Below are 17,666 nucleotides of genomic sequence, written 5' to 3'. Positions count from 1 at the left end.
CTTAGCTGTAGAGGGCAGTGTCACTGGCCCTCATATGTGGGATCCTAACCGGGGCCCTCTGGCGTCCCAAGCCAGCTCTTAACCAATGCGCCACTCGGCCAGCCCTGATAATACTGATTTGGTGGCGATGAACTCCTATAGCTTTTTCGTATCTGGGAAGCTCTTGAGCTGCACTTCGATTCTAAATGATAGCCTTTCTGGGTAGAGCAATGTTAGTTGAAGGTCCTTGCTTTCCATCACTTTGAATATTTGCTGCCAATCTCTTCTGGCCTGCAAAGTCTCTTTGAGAAACCAGCTGACAGTCTTATGGAAGCTCCCCTGTAGGTAGTTTTTCACTTGCTCATTTTCAGATTCTCTCTCTGTCTGTAACCTTCGGCATTTTAATGATGATGTGCTTGGTGTGGGCCGCCTCTTTGGGTTCATCTTGTTTGGGACTCTCTGTGCTTGTATATCTATTTCCTTTGCCAGGTTAGGAAAGATGTCAGTCATTCTGTTTTAAAATAGGTTTTCAGTTCCTAGCTCTCCCTTCTCCTGGTCCCCCTAGGACGCAGATGTTGGTGCATTTGATGTTGTCCCAGAGTCCACTTAAACTCCTGTTGTTTTTTGTGTTGTTTTTTTTAATTCCTTTTTTTATTCGCTGTTCTGATTGGTGTTTTCTGCTTCCTTATCCTCTAAAACTATTGATTCAATCCTCTGCTTCCTCTAATCTGTTGATTCCTTTTAATGTTTTCTTCTTTTCAGTTATTGTCTGTATTTCTTGACTGGTTCCATTTTGTTGTCTATTTCCACTTTTTAAAAAGATTTTATGAAAGTATAGGTAACATACAATATTCTATTAGTTTCAGGTGCACATCATCGTTATTCAACAGTGCACACCTAGCACTACAGTTATTACCACAGTATTGATTTTATTCCCTACGCTAAACAAGTGATCACCATGATAGCTCCACAACCATCTGACATTGTACCGTGTTATCAGAATATTATTGATCTTGCCCTCACTGCTTATAAATTTTTCAATTAAAGTGGACACTCAGTATTACTTTACATTAGTTTCTGGTGTATAGCATAGTGGTTAGACTATGATTTAGAAAGTGACCCTCTCTCATACCCACCTGGCACTATACATAGTTATTACCATAGTATTGAGTATATCCCCTATAATTTACATCCCCATGACTATTTTGTAACTACCAACTTGTATTTCTTAATCCCTTCACCTTTTCACCCTGCCCTCAACCCCCCTCCCACCTATCACCCTGATAGATCTAGTCCCCATCTGACATCATACATAGTTATTACAATAGTATTGACTCTATTTCTTATGTTACACCCTACATCCCCCTGACTGCTGTATAAGAACTAATTTGTACTTCTTAGTTTCTTCCCCTTTACCCACCCCTTATCCCCTCCCATCTGACAACCATCTAAATGTTCTGTGTATCTATCAGTTTGTTTCATTTGTTTGTTTTGGTCCTTAGAGTCCACTTACAAGTGAAATCCTGTGACATTTGCATTTCGCTGTCTGACTTATTACACTCAGCACAGTTCCCTCTAGTTCCATCCACGTTGTCACAGCCGGCAAGATTTACCCTTTTCTTTAATGGCATTTTGGGTTTGTCCAGAGAAATACCCAGAAGTGGCATTCCTAGGTCCTTCTTTGTCTCCTGCTGCTATAGTTTTTGTTTTACAATAAATTTTAGTTTGTGTGGTGTCAGTTTGCTACCCCAGCTTTTTTGTTTTGTTTGTGTGTTTCCATTTTCATGAAATATCTTTTTCCATCCCTTTACCTTCAGCCTGTGTGTGTCTTTTGAGGTGCAACTCTTGTAGGAAGCATGTGTAAGGGTCTTGTTTTCTTATCCATTTAGCCCCCCCTATTTGTTGATTGGAGCATTTAATTCATTTACATTTAAAGTAAGTGTTGATAGATATGTAAATATTGCCTTTTTTATTTTTTATTTAAAAAAATTTTTTTTTGTCTTCAGTCTTTCTAATAATCCTGGTAATAGTGATTCTGTGGTGATGAACTCCCATAGCTTTTTCTTTCTGGGGAGCTGTATCTGCCTTTCGATTCTAAATGATAGCCTTTCTGGGTAGAGTAATCCTTGCTGAAATTCAAAGTGATGAAAAGCAAGGAACATTTGCTGCCAATCCCTTCTGACCTGCAAAGTCTTTTTGAGAAACCAGCTGACAGTCTTATGTAAGCACCCCTGTAGGTACTAACTGCTTTTCACTTGCTCATTTTCAGATTCTCTGTCTGTAACCTTTGGCATTTTAATGATGATGTGCTTGGTGTGGGCCTCTTTGGGTTCATCTTGTTTGGGACTCTGCCCTCTGGGCTTGTATATCTATTTCCTTTGCCACGTTAGGAAAGTTTTCAGTCATCATGTTTGCAAATAGGTTTTCAATTCCTTGCTGTCTCCCTTCTCCTCCTGGTCCCCCTGTGACGCAGATGTTGGTGCATTTGATGTTGTCCCAGAAGTCTCTTAAACTCTCTTTTTTGAATTTTTTTCTTTTTCCTGGTTCTGATTGGGTGTTTTCTGCTTCCTTATCCTCTAAATTGCTGATTTGATCCTCTGCTTCATTTAATCTGTTGATTCCTTCTTGTTTATTTGAGTTATTGTAATCTTTATTTCTGACAGGTGGGGTTTTTTTTCTTTTTTTTTGTTTTCTATATAAATTTTTATTTTTCCTATCTCTAGGTTGAAGTTCTGAGATCATTGAGCATCGTTATAACCAGCATTTGGAACACTGTTTCTGGTGATTGCTTTCTCTCTATTTTGTTCTTTTTTCTGGAGCTTTGTAGTTTTATTTGGGACATATTTCTTTGTCTCCCCATTTGGCTGCCTTCCTGCGTTTGTTTTTATGTATTAGGTAGAGCTGCTGTGTCTCCCGGTTAATAGAGTGGCCCATGTGGTGGGTGTGCTGTGGGACCCAGTGGCACAGTCCCCCTGGTCACCAGAGCCAGGTCTTCCAGGTGTGTCCCTTGTGTGGATTGTGGGTGTCCTGTTGTAGCTGAGCCTTGGTTGCTGTTTGCACATCATGGGAGACATTGACCTTCAGGCTGATTGGTTGTGAAGACTGGCTGTGACTACAGTGCAGGATTCACTTTAGCAGGGCCCTGGTGCCTGCCCTGTCTGCTGTTTGGGTGTGTGGTTCTTGGAGGTGGCCGGGTGATGCTTTGGCCAGCAGTCTGAAGCTGGCCACTGGGCCTGCCAGCCCCAAGGCCTCCTGGGAGGGGACCCACTGCAGGCCAAGTTTAGCTACAGTCTGGGCCCTGTCGGGGGCCACCTGGCTTGAGCCACAAAGCAATCCAGAGATGATTGCTGCCTGCGCTGTGCTTGGAGGTACCTTGGGATGCCAAGTTGCAAACCAAGGCCAGCTGTCGCTAGTGTTGGCCTAGGGTTGTTCAGCCAGAGGGTATAGGACACGCCGAAGCCTAATGCTGCTCATTTGGATTCTGTGAACTTTTGAGAGATTTTAGTAAAGTCCACAGCATTAGCCAAGGTAGGCTGTTTATAAGGAAAAGCCACTGGAAGTTCCTTGGGTGTGCCTGAAGTTCGGAGGGGCTTGTTCTTAGGGACTCAGTAGGTGATAGCCACTTTGATGGGGACTCAGATATGGTGTCTGCCTGCGTGTGCATGCAGAGAGGGATAGGGCTCAACAAACAATGGCTTCTGCCAGGTCCTCCACCTATGAGAAAGCTGCCCCCCAAGCCTGGACCCTGAAGGTAGACAATTCATTTTCTCCCTGTTGTGTCCTTTGTGCCTTTGGAGCGGGAGGTCAGGCCTGGCGAGTCCATCAGCGAGTAAGACCATGCTTGGGCCCATTAAGAGGAGCGCCTGGGAGTGCAGTAGCCCTTACGTCACTCAGCCACAATCGCTGCTGGTTTTCACAGCCGGAAGTTATGGGGACTTCTCGCCTGGAACTGGAACCCTGGGCTGGGAAGGGACTTGGACCCCTCGCTCTCCAGGCGGTGATGGGGGAGGGGGGCCTCCGCAGCTTAGATATCCCTCCTGATTTTTAATGATCACAGACGGGTGTGGGGCCAGCCTGTGCCATGTCTCTGTCCCTCCTACCAGTGTCGAGGTGGCTTCTTCTGTATGTCTGTAGTCAGTAATCGTTCTTCTGTGGTTTAGTTGTAATTGATGTCCTGAGAGGAGAGGTTAGCACAGTGTTTACCTACTCCGCCATCTTGACCGGAAAATCCACCTGCTCATTTAATTGGATTTTTTTGTTGTTGTGAGTTGTGAGAGTTCTTGATATATTTTGGATATTAGCTCCTTATTGGAGGTATGGTTTGCAAATATCTTCTTCCATTCGGTTGGTTGCCTCTTGTTTTGTTGATCATTTCTTTTATTGTGCTGAAGCTTTTGATTTTGATGTAGTCCCAGTCATTTATTTTTGCTTTTCTTTCCCTTGCCTTTGTGGTTAAGTTCACAGAAACCTCTCCGAGAGACCCAGGTCCTTCAGTTTAGTACCTGTGTTTTATGTGTTTTATTGTTTCATGTCTTATATTCAAGTGCCTAATACATTTTGAGTTAATTTTTGTGTATGGTGTCAGATGGCCGTCTAGTTTCATGCTTTTGCAGTTCGTTTTCCAATTTTCCCAATACCGTTTATAGAAGAGGCTTTCCTTTCCCCATTGCATGTTTGTGACTCTTTGGCGATAATCAGTTCTTCGTATACCTGTGGGTTTATTTCTGGGCTCTCAGTTCTGTTCCATTGGTCTGTTTTCCTGGCAGAACGATCCTGTTTTGATAACTGTAGCTTTGTACTGTACTTTGAAATCAGGGAGTGTGAAAATGCCAGCTTTGTTCTTTTTTCACAGGATTGCTTTGGCTTCAGGGTCTCTCGGTCCAAAAGAATTGGAGGATGTTTTGGTTCTATTTCTGTGAAAAATGCCATTGGTTTTTTGATAGGAATTGCACTGAATCTGTAGATTGCTTTGGGCGGTATGGACTTTTTCCCTTTCTGCAGATAGGGAGGTGGGACACTGCTCCGGCCCCTTTTACGCTCCGGGCTGTAGTGTGAGAGCTGCAGCCCGACTTCCGCACTCAGTCGAGCTGCAGTGGGCGCTGAACTGCTCTGCGGCCACCATCCTGCCCTCTGCTACTCACTCCATACGCCCACTTTCAGATGTCCTAGTATGCGAATGTTTCAGGTGTGTTTGTGTGTTGGGCAGGGGGTCCTTTGTTGAGTTCTAGTTGTTCCACTTGTAAATTTAAGGGAGGGAGAAACGCTGGATTCTTCTCACTCAGCCCTGATGCTGACGTCATCCCCCAAATTATTTTGAAGCAAATCCCAAACATCATGTCATGTCATCCTTTCAGTTTCTTTTGGGACTTTTTTTAAACCTAACTAAAAGTGCCATTAGCACAGGTAACAAAACTGTCACCTCAGCACCCTGAGCATAAGCACACTTCCTCAATCGCTCATCGGTGTCCGTGTAGAGCTAGCTTGCTTGCCTCGGGTCCAGAATTGTCCCCCACAGCATTTGCTTGTTGGGTCTCTGATGTCTTCCTTCTCTCGCCAGTTCAGTTATCCTGTGGAGCGTTCCAAACCCCAGATTTTCAGGGTTTGTGTGTTTGCTTCTTTTGTTCCTCTCTCCTCCATACTTCCTGGAAATGGAAGTTGGTTCTAGAGGCTTAATTATATGTAGCCTCATTATATATTTTTAGCATGTATTAGGTAAAATTAAAACTAGTTCACCTGTAATTTCCCTGGGTCACTGCTATGGATGAGGCTAATTTCAAAAGTGAGTCGATTTAAAGAAAAATATGAAGTCCGTCGTCTTGGTGCTGGTGGTACAAAGGCTTGGCACAACCCATGTAGGTGTCCGTGGCGGACAGAGGTTTGGAAAACTCCCCAGGGGGAACGAACAGGTGGTCCTCGTGGGGGAGAGGGGGCTACCTGTGCTGACGCGGCACCCCTTTGTTTTACAGGGAAGGCGGCCCAGGCCCTCAACCGTCAGCACAGCCAGCGCATCCGGGAGTTGGAGCAGGAGGCCGAGCGGGTGCGGGCCGAGCTGAGCGAAGGCCAGCGGCAGCTGCGGGAGCTGGAGAGCAAGGAGCCCCAGGACGCTGGCGAGCGGTCCCAGCTCCAGGAGTTCCGCAGGAGGGTCGCGGCCGCCCAGAGCCAGGTGCAGGTCAGCCTCAGGACCTGGGGGGTGGCAGCTGCGGCCACCCGGGCTGGGGTCCTGGGAGCAAGACGTGGGCTCCGGGGCCCAAGCTCACTGTGCAACCTGGTGGTGCCCAGCTGGCTGGCGGTGCTGACGCCCTCCTGACCTCCCAGGGTGAGGCTGGAGTTACAGTGAAGCTGGCAGTGCCAGGCGTCAGCCCAGCTTTAAGCACAGCAGAGGCGGGGAGGTGGGTCCTGCTGACAACCATCAGGGAGACCAAGGAGAGGGTGAGAGGCGGACACCTTAAGACAACTTACTCATGCAGCCCTCCCTCCGTTCACCTCTCCATGCACTTACCTGTTCATCCGTCTCCCTTCTGTCTCCCCATCAATCCAGGTAATTCACCTGTTTATCCCTTTATCAGTCAATGCGACCAAGTGTCCATTTATCCATCTATCCTGATGTCCTTCTTTTATCGATCCATGCATTATCTGTCCATCCTGTTTTTTTACCTTTACACGATCCCATCCATCTTTCCACCCACTCTTCCATCCGTCTGCCCATCTTTGCAGCTGTCCGTCCATCTTTCATTCCTTTTCTCAGTTCAGGCGTCCAGGAGACAATACAGTAGAGTGGTCAGGAGCATGGGCTCTGGGGCCTGACTGCATGGGTTTGAATCCTAGCTCTGCCACTTATTAGCTGTGTGTCCTTGGTCAAGTTGCCTAACCTTGCTGTGCTTCAGTTTCCTAATCTGTTAAATGGGGATTATAATAATCCTACTTTATGATAGGCTTGTTAGGATCGTTTCGAGATACCCAGAGCACTTGGTATGTGCCTGGTATGCAGTGTCGGTGTACCTCCCATTAGCAGTCTTGACATTTTTTTGTCTGTCCGTCATCTACCTGACCGCTTTCCCTTCTGTCTGTGCCTCCATCCGTTCATCGTTCCTTGGTCCCGCCTGCCCTTGAGTGCCCAGCACGGTGCCGGGCCGGAAGTGCCCTGCGCACCGCCCAGCAGAGGCTGTGTTGGTCCCAGGTGCTGAAGGAGAAGAAGCAGGCGACAGAGCGGCTGGTGTCTCTGTCGGCCCAGAGTGAGAAGCGGCTGCAGGAGCTTGAGAGGAGCGTGCAGCTCATGCGACAGCAGCATGGGCAGCTGCAGAGACGGCTTCGCGAGGAGACAGAGCAGAAGCGGCGCCTGGAGACGGAAGTGAACAAGCGGCAGCACCGCGTTAAGGTCTGTGTCCTCTCCCGTTCCCACCACTCACAGCCGCTGTCACTTGGCCTCCCTCGGTTTTCCTCACTTGCAAATGCGGAGAGTTATAGGAAAGTCAGGGCCAGGGTGAGAGTTGAGTGAGATGAACCGTGTAAGGCGCCAGGCATGTTACCTCGTAGGAGCTGGATCAGTGTTTGCTTCCATTTGCTGGGTCCCGGCAGGCTCAGGGGCGGACAGCGGGGTTGGGGGACGCTGTGCACCGCCGTCTTGGGAGGGGACAGGCACGCCACTGGGCCTGGGGATTACAGGCAGGCTCCTGTGGGACGCTGGCACACACACGGCCCCGCCCCCTCACCCTCAGGAGCTGGAGCTGAAGCATGAACAGCAGCAGAAGATCCTAAAGATTAAGACGGCAGAGATCGCAGCGTTCCAGAGGAAGCGGCGCAGCGGCAGCAGCGGCTCTGTGCTCAGCCTGGAGCAGCAGCAGGTAGGCCTGGGCCGGCCTCACTGCCGGCTGCACCCACAGCCTGGCCGGGCATCCCTGACCGTTTGCCGGGTCAGCTGCTGGGCACACCGTTCTCCGCCTCTGAGCCCGGGGGGCTGCTGAGTCCCCTCCCCACCTCCCTTTCTTCCCCTCAGAAGATCGAGGAGCAGAAGAAGTGGCTGGATCAGGAGATGGAGAAGGTCCTCCAGCAGCGGCGGGCGCTGGAGGAGCTGGGGGCGGAGCTTCGCAAGAGGGAGGCCATCCTGGCCAAGAAGGAGGCCCTGATGCAGGAGAAGACCGGGCTGGAGAGCAAGCGCCTGCGGTCCAGCCAGGTGAGGTCCTGCCAGATGAGGTTCTTACGGGTGACGTCCCCGCCAGGTAAGTTCCAGCCAGGTGAAGCTCTGTCCTGCTTGGCTATAGCCTATGGGTCCCTCAAGAACTCTGGGGCTTGAGGATGTGTATGAGGCAGGGGCTGCTGTGTGGGTAGCAACTCGCTAAGTAGCTATCTCACAGTTCTTTTCACCTCAGTAGCTCCTGCTCTGAGACTGCGCAGGCAGGACAAGGAATGGCGGGCACAGAAAGGTGGGATGGGCAAAGACAGCCTTCGCTGGTACTGGACGCAGGCAGAGCTGACCACTCCCCCACCCGCCCCAGGGCTCCTGGGCTGCATCACTCCCTCATGAGTAGGACGCTGCTGAGCCAGTTCCCTGCTGTCATAAAGTGGAGTCATAATGTTGTTATGAGGATTCGAGGACCCTGTCAAACGCGGGGCTTGTGCTGGAGCCCCACAGGGTTCCACACCCACTCCTGCTGTCGTGGAGCACTCTGACGTGCAGCACTCTGACGTGCAGGGGGGTTCAGGGTGCTGCTGGATTCTCCAAAGGTCCCCTGGCCATTGAGCCCTCACTTCCTCCTTAGGCTCCAGCAAGGGCCGTTGGCGTTTGGCCACTGACTTCCCATAGTTCCCATGACAGACTCCAGCCTAGTCATCTCAGTGACAGGCTACTGCCACCTCGCTCTACCTTGGCCTTTGCCAGGAGTGCTTTGTCATCTGTACCTTCCTGCTGGGCCATCTCGGGGGGGGGGGTCTTCCACTCCGCAAGCATCTGCTGAACTGAGGCAGGCTCCCACACTGTAGGATTCTTGCAGGAAGGGCCCCGGCCTCCTTAGCGCCCACGGGTGGGCTGTCGCGCTGTGATGGGGCCCGCCCCTCCCCTGATAACCCTGGTGCCACCCCCAGGCCCTCAACGAGGACATCGTGCGCGTGTCCAGCCGGCTGGAGCAGCTGGAGCAGGAGCTGTCCGAGAAGAGCGGACAGCTGCGGCCGGGCAGCGCGCAGAGCCAGCGGCAGCTCCGTGGGGAGATCGACGCCCTGCGCCAGGAGAAGGACTCGCTGCTGAAGCAGCGCCTGGACATCGACGGCAAGCTGCGGCAGGGCGGCCTGCTGTCAGCCGAGGTACGCCCGGGGGCTGGCCGTCCGCCCAGCTGCCCACGGTCCGTCTGCTGGCATCCTCTTGCTCGGGTCTTGCTGCTTTGGGACAGGAGTCCCTTCTGTCTGTCAGCCCACAAAGGACTGGACTGAGCCCCCCTCCAGCCCCCTCATCTGGGACACACGGGCTGGGCCTTGTGGCCCCTCAGTTCCCTTCCAGCTGGAACCTGAACTCGCTGTGTCCTGTGCTGCATTGACCACTGGCCCACACGCGTCAGCTCCGTGTGGGAATGAGTGTGGGGCCCACACCAGCGAGCAGCAGAGAAAGCCTGTTAAGTGACTCACCCCGTAGAGCCTCTGGTGGCTCTGGGGCCGCCTCGCCAGGCCTTTCCTTTGGTGCAGGGTATTCTGAGCTCCGGGGTGCAGGTCACTCAGGTGCCCCGCGCTTTAGAAAGCAGAGCCTCTGAGCAGAGCCCCAGCCTCCTCGCCGGGGTCGGGGCTGTGATGGAAGCTTCCCTGTTCCTGCCATAGCGGGCAGGGGCACCTCTCTGGACGTGCTGCTGTGCGCTCAGGACGAGGGGACACTGAAGGGCTCAGTTGTCGCTTTGTGCCGAGGACTGTCATTGAGGGAGGGGGTGTCCTGCGGTGCAGGGAGCCAGGACCCCTTCCTCCACGCATACTCGTGTCCGCACAGGAAGAGCGGACGCTGTTCCAGCTGGATGAGGCCATCGAGGCCCTGGACGCTGCCATCGAGTACAAGAACGAGGCCATCACGTGCCGCCAGCGGGTGCTGCGGGCCTCCGCCTCCTTGCTGTCCCAGTGCGAGATGAACCTCATGGCCAAGCTCAGCTACCTCTCGTCCTCAGAGACCAGAGCCCTCCTCTGCAAGTACTTCGACAAGGTGGGTCCCAGGCCCACAAGCCCCTGCCTCTGCCTCTGGGAACATGTTGGGGGGGAGGGATCTGAGGGTGGCTCCAGAGAATGTCCTGTGTCCTCCCAGATGGGAGTTGGAATCAGGACCAACTAGTCTCCCAGGGCTGTCTCAGACTCTCCTCTTCAAAGCCTGTTTCACTTAGTGGAACAGACCATTTTGGGGTAGCTCTTGCCCAGATTGGTGGTTCTCAACAGGGGATGATTTTGCTAACCCGGGGGACATGTAGCCATGTGTGGGTGTTGAAACAGTAGGCATAGAGGCTAAACTAAACATCCTTCAAGGAACAGGACAGGCCCCCCACAACCAAAATCTGCGTGGCCCAATGTGTCAGTGTGCGGAGGTGGAGAAGTCCTGTGCTCCATGAAACCCCAGTGTGACGATCTGCCCTGCAAGTTCCGTAGTGTGTGACTGGGAAAGGGTTTGCAGCAGGGATGGCAAGTTCGACTCCTCGGAGAGCCAGCTCTCATCATTTGGGAGTCACTGCCTGGAATGCCTGAGGGCTCAGCAGGAGACCCCCGGTGATTTCTTAGTGACATCTGCCGTGGTGGAATCTTTGCCAAATGCCCGCCATCCCGGGTCTCGGAACAGGTGGTGACGCTCCGCGAGGAACAGCACCAGCAGCAGATCGCCTTCTCGGAGCTGGAGATGCGGCTGGAGGAGCAGCAGCGGCTGGTGTACTGGCTGGAGGTGGCCCTGGAGCGGCAGCGCCTGGAGATGGACCGCCAGCTGACACTGCAGCAGAGGGGCCACGCGCAGGACCTGCAGCTCCTCCTGCAGCAGAGTCGAGGTGACAGGCCCGCGCCCAGCCCGGGGGCTGGGGTGGCTGTCGCCCGCCCGCCCTGCCCACGGCCCCTCACCCCTCTTCTTTCTGTCCCCTCTAGACCAGCTTGGGGGCGGGCTAGCGGACAGTAAGAGGCAGTACGAGAGCAGGATCCAGGCCCTGGAGAAGGAGCTGGGCCGCCTCATGTGGATGAACCAGGAGCTCAGGCAGCGGCTGGGCGGTGTGACCGCCGCGGCCCAGAGCAGGGGTAAGTGCTCGTCCGGACCGACCACGCTTTGCCCGGCCTTCCTTGCCCATGCCAGGTTTTATTCCTTTGCCTGGGGGAGAGCTCAGAAGCCACGAACTTGAGCTCTTACTGGGTCATTTCACACGTCGCTTATTAGTGCACTGGGGTGTTGGGAAGCTAGGGTTTCAGGAAGGTGCTGCTCCCTCCATGACTGACAAGGACGTCCCTCTCGGTGACAGGTGGGGAGAAGAGGACCCTGTGCCTGGAGAACAGACAACCCTTTGGAAACGAAGACGAGCTCCCTCCAGCACCCGAGCTTCTCTGGCAGCACCCCCCTGCTGAAGGTGCCCCCCGCGCCCGGGAGGAGATGCGGGACGTGGTCCGTGCCCCACTGCCGCTGACATGGAGACGCTCCAGCCAGTGCGGTGAGGAGCAGGGCTCCCCGGAGGAGCTGCGCCAGCGGGAGGCCGCCGAGCCCCTCGGGCGGGTGCTCCCCGTGGGGGAAGTGGGTCCGCCCTGGAACCCGGGGCCCTTGGCCAGACCCCGGCGGGAGCTGCGAAGGCCCAGCCCAGGGATGATCGACGTCCGGAGAAATCCCCTGTAGGCTCCTGGACAGAGCCGGCCTTGGAGGGAGGTTCCGAGCCTGCTGAAAGGTACTGTGGCCCTATGCGTCTCCACGGGACAGTCCTCGCCGCCCTCGAAATCAGGTGGTCCTGATCTTTACACAACCAGAGTCAACAAATTTGCGCACAACCTAAATAAATTGGACTGAAACCATTTATTTTTTTAAATAGATTGCTACACTCGCTTCCTTGAAGCCACGGTACCCGATTGCCACCTTTTGGCTTGTTTCAGGACAATTGTGGCCTCACCATTTGTGCTGTTCTGGGGTTCAGCCAAGGAGGGGCACCGAATGGCCAGTGGCCACAGGTTGTTTTAAATGGTCTTATGTATGTGGGGGCGGGAGGGTGGAGGAATTGAGAAACTTAGCACATCTTTAGAATTGTGTAAACCCATTTTATAATAAATGAGAATACTTTCCAGAGAAATGGGAATTTTCACTTTGAGTTTGATTTATAATTGTCGGAGCCCAACAGGCTTGAAAGTTTTCCAGAGACCGTGGGACAGCGCTGAGTCAGCCTCCTGGCCGAGACCCGATGGCAGGCTGGCCTGGGGACACCGCAGGCGCACCCACAGCTCGGTGTGTGCCCCGCGCATGGGGAGTGGCTGCTCAGACAGCACTAGAGCTGTGCCAAGGTCCCAGTGAACCTCGGGCTGGCACATTACACAGAAACGCACCGAATGCTAGGCAGCCAGACGGGACCATTACAGGGAACGTGAGAGATGGGTTGCGCTGCCCGCCTGCCACAGGCCCGTTTTGCGTAGGGAGCTTCGGGGTCCCAGCACTGCCTGCCGCAGGGCCCCAGCCTCACAGCAGCTTCACAAGGGACCCTTCCTGGCGGGGAGGGGTCCTTCTCCCCGCTTCACAGCGAGGCACAGCGGGCCTGCTGCTGACTTGCCACCGTCATGACCAGAGGTCCTGGTCTCACAGCTCGTTCCTCGCGTGGCTCCTGACTCGCAAGCTGCCCGAGGTACAGCACCCGGCACACCAGCGCCCTAACAAGGGGCGCTGGGTTCGGGCAGGACCTGGGGTGGGTGGAGGCCCTCGGGGTGACCTTCCCTTGTAAACTTCCCCAGTTCCATGAAACCCGGGCTTACATGTGTGCAGGTCAGTCAGACCCCGTGTGCCCTTACGTGTGGGCACACGGCTGAGAATTCCTTTATGATATGCCCCCAGAATTCCCGACACACCCAGAGAAAACCGCGCTCCGAGCATTGCTGTCCAGGGTGCAGGGGCTCTGGACAAGCCCAGGAGTGTTGGCAGTTAGAGGTCCCCTGGCTGGTTCCATCCTTACTAGCTAATCAGCTTCTTCCGTATGTACGTCCTGCTGGTGGCACGTCTCCCGGAGAGCGCTCGGCTAAAAGGAGACTTCTCTGCCGTGGCGGGGTACGCGGCCACGCCAGCATCTAGAAAAAGACAGGAAAGCTTAGCAAGCAGGAGGCAACGGGACGGAGCAAATGGCGGAGGGTTCCACGGGGAGGCTCCTCCTGCAAAACTGTCCTGCATTTCCCCGGCACCCCCACCCTGAAGGTCAACACAGGCTGACAGCGAAAAGCAAAGTATGGCTTGTACTCAAGTTCGGTCATTTTGTATGTTCTTTTTGTCTCAGACCTGTGGGGTTGATGCTATTTTGCATGATTCATATCATGGTCTCGAGGGAAGAGGAGCACTGAAGGCCCCCACCTCCTATGCTGTTCTAGAAGAAAACCTTTCTAACCAGTGCAGTTCACAAGCTCAATCCAGCTCTTTCCAGGCAGCAGCCATTTCGCTGTCAAACAACATACAGGAGGAGCACACGGAGAACGGCTGCTCTAACACTCTCCTCTTCAGGTTACAGGCTGAGCAGGACGCTGTGTGGCCACTGCTGTCACCCTGTTCCAGAAGCGCCAGTATTTTGGTAGGACTTTGAAGGGGGTTTCTGCTCAAATGCATACAAGTTCTAATGTGGAGTTTGGGAAGGGCACATGTCACTTGCTGTAGGAGAAAACCATCTGTCCCATATTCCGGCAGTCCCTACGACTCCCAAAAAACTGCCTGGTATCCCTGAGCTAACTCTGGGGAGTCACCACAGGACGGAAGTCTGATCCTGGCAGAAGTCGCCGGGACCTTGCACTAATTACCTCTGGTGTGAGAGGAGGGCGTCCTCCCGTGGAACAGCAGCGGGGACTGGGTCAGAGCCTGGAGACCACTGGCGGAGAGGCAGCCCCGCACGGCACAGCCAGAAGGTGGGGTGGAACCTAAAGAGATGGCACCCAGTCAGCACTGCCCCGAGGCGTCCCCAACAAGGAAGCCTGAGCTGCCTTCAGAAGCAGCTCCCAGATGCCTCCTTGCCAAGTGCGGCCCAGCGGAAGCCACGTGGCAACACTCACCTGAGATGAACACTTCCTCGTCCCCCGTGGAGGGGAGCTGTCGCACTCTCGTGCTCGGTGACTTCTCGCTCGTACAAACTTCTGAGTCTTCTCTCTGCTTGTCACACACTCTCTTGGCCTGGCACTTGGCTTCCTCCTGGGCAGAGAGGTGTCTCTTCCTGGAATCCAGCCCAAACTGTCCCCAGGAGATGGCTTCCTCAGCCTCAGGTGCACTGTCTCTTGGAGGCGACTGGTCTGGCAGCTGACACACCCCATCTAGCTCAAAATCCCCCAAGGTGGGGTTCTTGCTGATGCCAAGTTCAAGGTCCTGCTCTGATCCCTCAGGCGGGAGCAGCGACAGGCAGCTAGAAAGATCTGTGCTGACTCCCCCCCTCCCCGCAGAGGCCACGGCCCTCTTCCTGCGGGGCCAATCCCTCAGGCTATCGGGAGTTGTCTTCCCGCTGTGCTTGGGAGATGGTGTCCAAGGAAGCCCACCATCTGTCTGCAATGGACAGGGGGTGCTAGAGGGGCAGCGGGTGGGGGTACAGGACTGGCAGATGTAGGTTTGTCCGTTGCTCTTACCCGGGGTGCTGTGTGAGGGGTGAAGGCAGGGGGGTGACACGTAGGTGGTTTCGGATTTGCCTGAGGCCTTGCTGCCTCTGGGCACGCTTAGATCAGGGAAGGCACCCTCCTCTCTTAGGGGCTCGGCTTCTGCCCCGGAGCTGGCATCTATCTTTTTAATCCGAAGCTTGGGGAGACCGGAAGCTTGCATCTTCAGCTCCACCTCATAGTTCTGTGGGCTGGCAGGGGCTTTTGAAAGCTGACTTGAAGTGTCCAGATGGTGCGGCTGCGCAGCAGCCTGGCGCTGTCTTCTGTCTGCGGTGCAGCGCAGGGCGTAGGAAGCTGCCGGGGGGGAGCTGGGCCCAGAGGAAGGAGATCGGGGAACCTCAGGGGGAGACAGAGAATGCCTCTCACCGGCAACCAGCACTCTTAACCCCTCACCTTCTCCCAGGGCAGAAACACTGCCATTCACGTCCTCGCTGCCAAGGCGCTCAGCCTCGTCCAGGAGAGGGAAATACTCCACATCCCCGGCAACAGGCAAACGAGAGACTGTAAGCCAGTCACCCCCGAAGCCGGTCCCAGGGTCACTGTGCCTTTCAGGAGGCTGGGGAGAGGGGCTCACTTCCCTTTGGTCCTTTTCAGCATCTGGGCTGTCAGGGACACCAGCTGTAGGAGCAGCAGAGCTGTGACGCCGGCGCTCCTGGAAGCAGCTCTCAGGATCGGAGGCCTTTCTGTGCCTTTTCCCAATTTTAGAAGGAGGCGGAGGGGGGATGATGTCAGAATTAGCTGCCTGTGAGGTTCTGGGGGGAGTTGAAGGAGCAGGATGGGACAGACGTGTGGCCACGCTAGATGATTCCAGGGACTCTTTCCAACCCGGTTCTCCAGGGGGAGGAGGGTCTGTCGATGAGTGCCTGAGTGGGCTCTTGGGAGCATCCCATAAAGGAGGGGCACAGGGTTCCTCTGGAGACACAGGTGAGGAAGAAGTCAGGGTTGTGTCCCCTGGTCTCTGAGGGGTTTTCACAGCTTTCCTCTTCCATTTCTGTGCCGGCTCCTTGGCCTGAGAAGCTCCGGGGACATGGGGATGTTGGTGTGTCTGATTCGGGGGGGTGCACACAAAGCCAGTTTCTCTTTGCTTCTCCAAGGCTGCCGCTCTCGCAGGCGATCGAAGAGAGTATCTGGCAGGACTCACACACTCACCCCAGGTCTGGGCAGTAGATGCCACTGAGGCTGCCAGACATGTGTTTTCTGGACTGAAATTCGCTGAAGGTGGCCACATAGAGCTCGGCACAAATCCGGGGGACTGGCCACCTGGCCTTCTGGGGGTCATGGGTATCTTTCCAAGCACATAGGCACCTCCTCCTGGCGCACAGCATCCTTGATGAGGAGGGACTGTGGGTGGAGAGGGTAAATTCCAGCCATGCGAAGAGACTTTTGGGGACTCAAAAGGGAACTGTCTGGCAGGTGGTGGTGTTGCAGGGGTCCGGTGCAGCCTTTCAGGGGGGCATGGAGTCCGTGGTGTACGAGGGAACCTTCTGGGTGTAGCTTTAGAGGAGCTGGGAGATTTCCAGTAACTCTTCTTAGGAGTCTGTAAACACAAAAAGACTTATTTCAGTGCTTGAATGTCATAAACACACATTCTCCAAAAGAGTGTTTCAGCAGCCCTTAAGACGATGAGAAAGTCAATGGTGAGATTTTTTATAGGGAATCAAAGGGATGACCTCAAATTGCATTTCAAATAGTGACATGTTTCCACTTCCAAATCCGGACTCAGATTTTCCTAGGCCACTTTCTCCATCACCAGATGCTATATCCAATCTTAGTTTCCCTAAGACAGATAAATTTAAAACGATTTCTCATTCAATAAGCTTTTACTGAGTATACCACACATATTGTCTTAGGTACTAAAGATACAACAGGGAGAAAAATCAAAACAAAAATACTTGCCTTTTTTTTTTTTTTTTACACTTATATGTTTCCTTCGTTAACTTTTCAATTAGATGTACTGGGGTGACATTGGTCAACTAAATGATACATATTTCAAGTGCACAATTCAATAATACATCTGATGCCCTTTATCCTTTTCTGCCTTCACTCACATCTGGACAAATATAATAATTTGCATACTGCAAATATGATATGCCTTTCCTCTATTTCACTCAGCCACTCATCTATCCTTTTACTCAAGACAACCACTTTTGATCTCTTGACTAAATTACGCTCTAGGGCCATATCATCTGGTGTTCACTCGCATTCATGTGCTAAGCACCTACTGTGTGCTAGGCAATGTATGTGTGTGTGGGAGGGAGACGGAACATATGGATACAGAAGGCACTGCAACATCCCATCCCCATCCTATCCCCCTGCTGTGTCACTCTTAGCTTCTGTCTAAAAGAGTGTGATAGTGTGATAGACTGATAGTGCGATAGAGGGTACGCTAGTGACGTTAGTGCGATAGAGGGTACACTAGTGACGATAGTGCGACAGACTACGAGAGTGCGATAGACTACGAGAGTGCCGATAGTGCATAGTGTAATAGACTACGATAGTGACGATAGCGCGACATAGATCATGATAGTGCGGCATAGGCCACGACAGTGCGATAAGGGCACGATAGTGCGACATAAACCACGAATCACAATAGTGACGACAGCGCGACATAGACCACGACACTGCGATAAGGGCGCGATAGTGCGACATAGACCGCGATAGTGCCGATAGTCATGGTGTAATAGAGCAGACGATAGTGGCGATAGTGGCGATAGCACGACATAGGCCACGACAGCGCGATAGGGGCACGATAGTGACGACAGCATGACATAGACCACGATAGTGACGATAGTGCGACATATGCCACGACAGTGCAATAAAGGTGCGATACTAACGATAGTGCAGCACAGACCGCAAACCGCAATAGTGCCAACAGTGCCAATAGTGCATAGTGTAATAGA

General features: G+C 53.3%; 2 protein-coding genes across 20 annotated transcripts in view; one reads left to right on the top strand and one right to left on the bottom strand.

Annotated features, from left to right (window-relative positions):
* Positions 1-11,956, top strand: part of KIF7 (kinesin family member 7) — a 41,729-nt gene extending 29,773 nt beyond the window's left edge. Inside the window, exons 11-20 of one of the 2 annotated variants that reach the window (XM_019640088.1) lie at positions 5,946-6,148; positions 6,295-6,408; positions 7,157-7,354; positions 7,695-7,820; positions 7,973-8,149; positions 9,058-9,273; positions 9,941-10,147; positions 10,769-10,967; positions 11,062-11,208; positions 11,427-11,857. In XM_019640088.1, the coding sequence (XP_019495633.1) occupies positions 5,946-6,148; positions 6,295-6,408; positions 7,157-7,354; positions 7,695-7,820; positions 7,973-8,149; positions 9,058-9,273; positions 9,941-10,147; positions 10,769-10,967; positions 11,062-11,208; positions 11,427-11,791 (1,952 nt within the window). In that variant the 3' untranslated portion in view covers positions 11,792-11,857. Of the gene's footprint in view, positions 1-5,945; positions 6,149-6,294; positions 6,409-7,156; positions 7,355-7,694; positions 7,821-7,972; positions 8,150-9,057; positions 9,274-9,940; positions 10,148-10,768; positions 10,968-11,061; positions 11,209-11,426 lie in introns of both variants that reach the window. The other variant, XM_019640089.1, reaches the window with a different exon arrangement.
* Positions 11,951-17,666, bottom strand: part of TICRR (TOPBP1 interacting checkpoint and replication regulator) — a 144,885-nt gene continuing 139,169 nt past the window's right edge. For all 18 annotated transcript variants that reach the window (XM_019640074.1, XM_019640081.1, XM_019640078.1 and 15 more), the window contains 3 exons: positions 14,179-16,303; positions 13,930-14,046; positions 11,951-13,215 (listed from right to left, as the gene is read on the bottom strand). In XM_019640074.1, coding sequence (XP_019495619.1) covers positions 13,103-13,215; positions 13,930-14,046; positions 14,179-16,303 — 2,355 coding nt within the window. In that variant the 3' untranslated portion in view covers positions 11,951-13,102. The remainder of the gene's footprint in view (positions 13,216-13,929; positions 14,047-14,178; positions 16,304-17,666) is intronic.

The sequence above is a fragment of the Hipposideros armiger genome, unplaced genomic scaffold (genome assembly GCF_001890085.2).
Source record: "Hipposideros armiger isolate ML-2016 unplaced genomic scaffold, ASM189008v1 scaffold_48, whole genome shotgun sequence".
In the NCBI taxonomy this organism is placed as follows: Eukaryota; Metazoa; Chordata; class Mammalia; order Chiroptera; family Hipposideridae; genus Hipposideros; species Hipposideros armiger.
The sequence above is the reverse complement of the archived record's forward strand: the minus strand, read 5'-3'. Positions and strand labels throughout refer to the sequence as shown.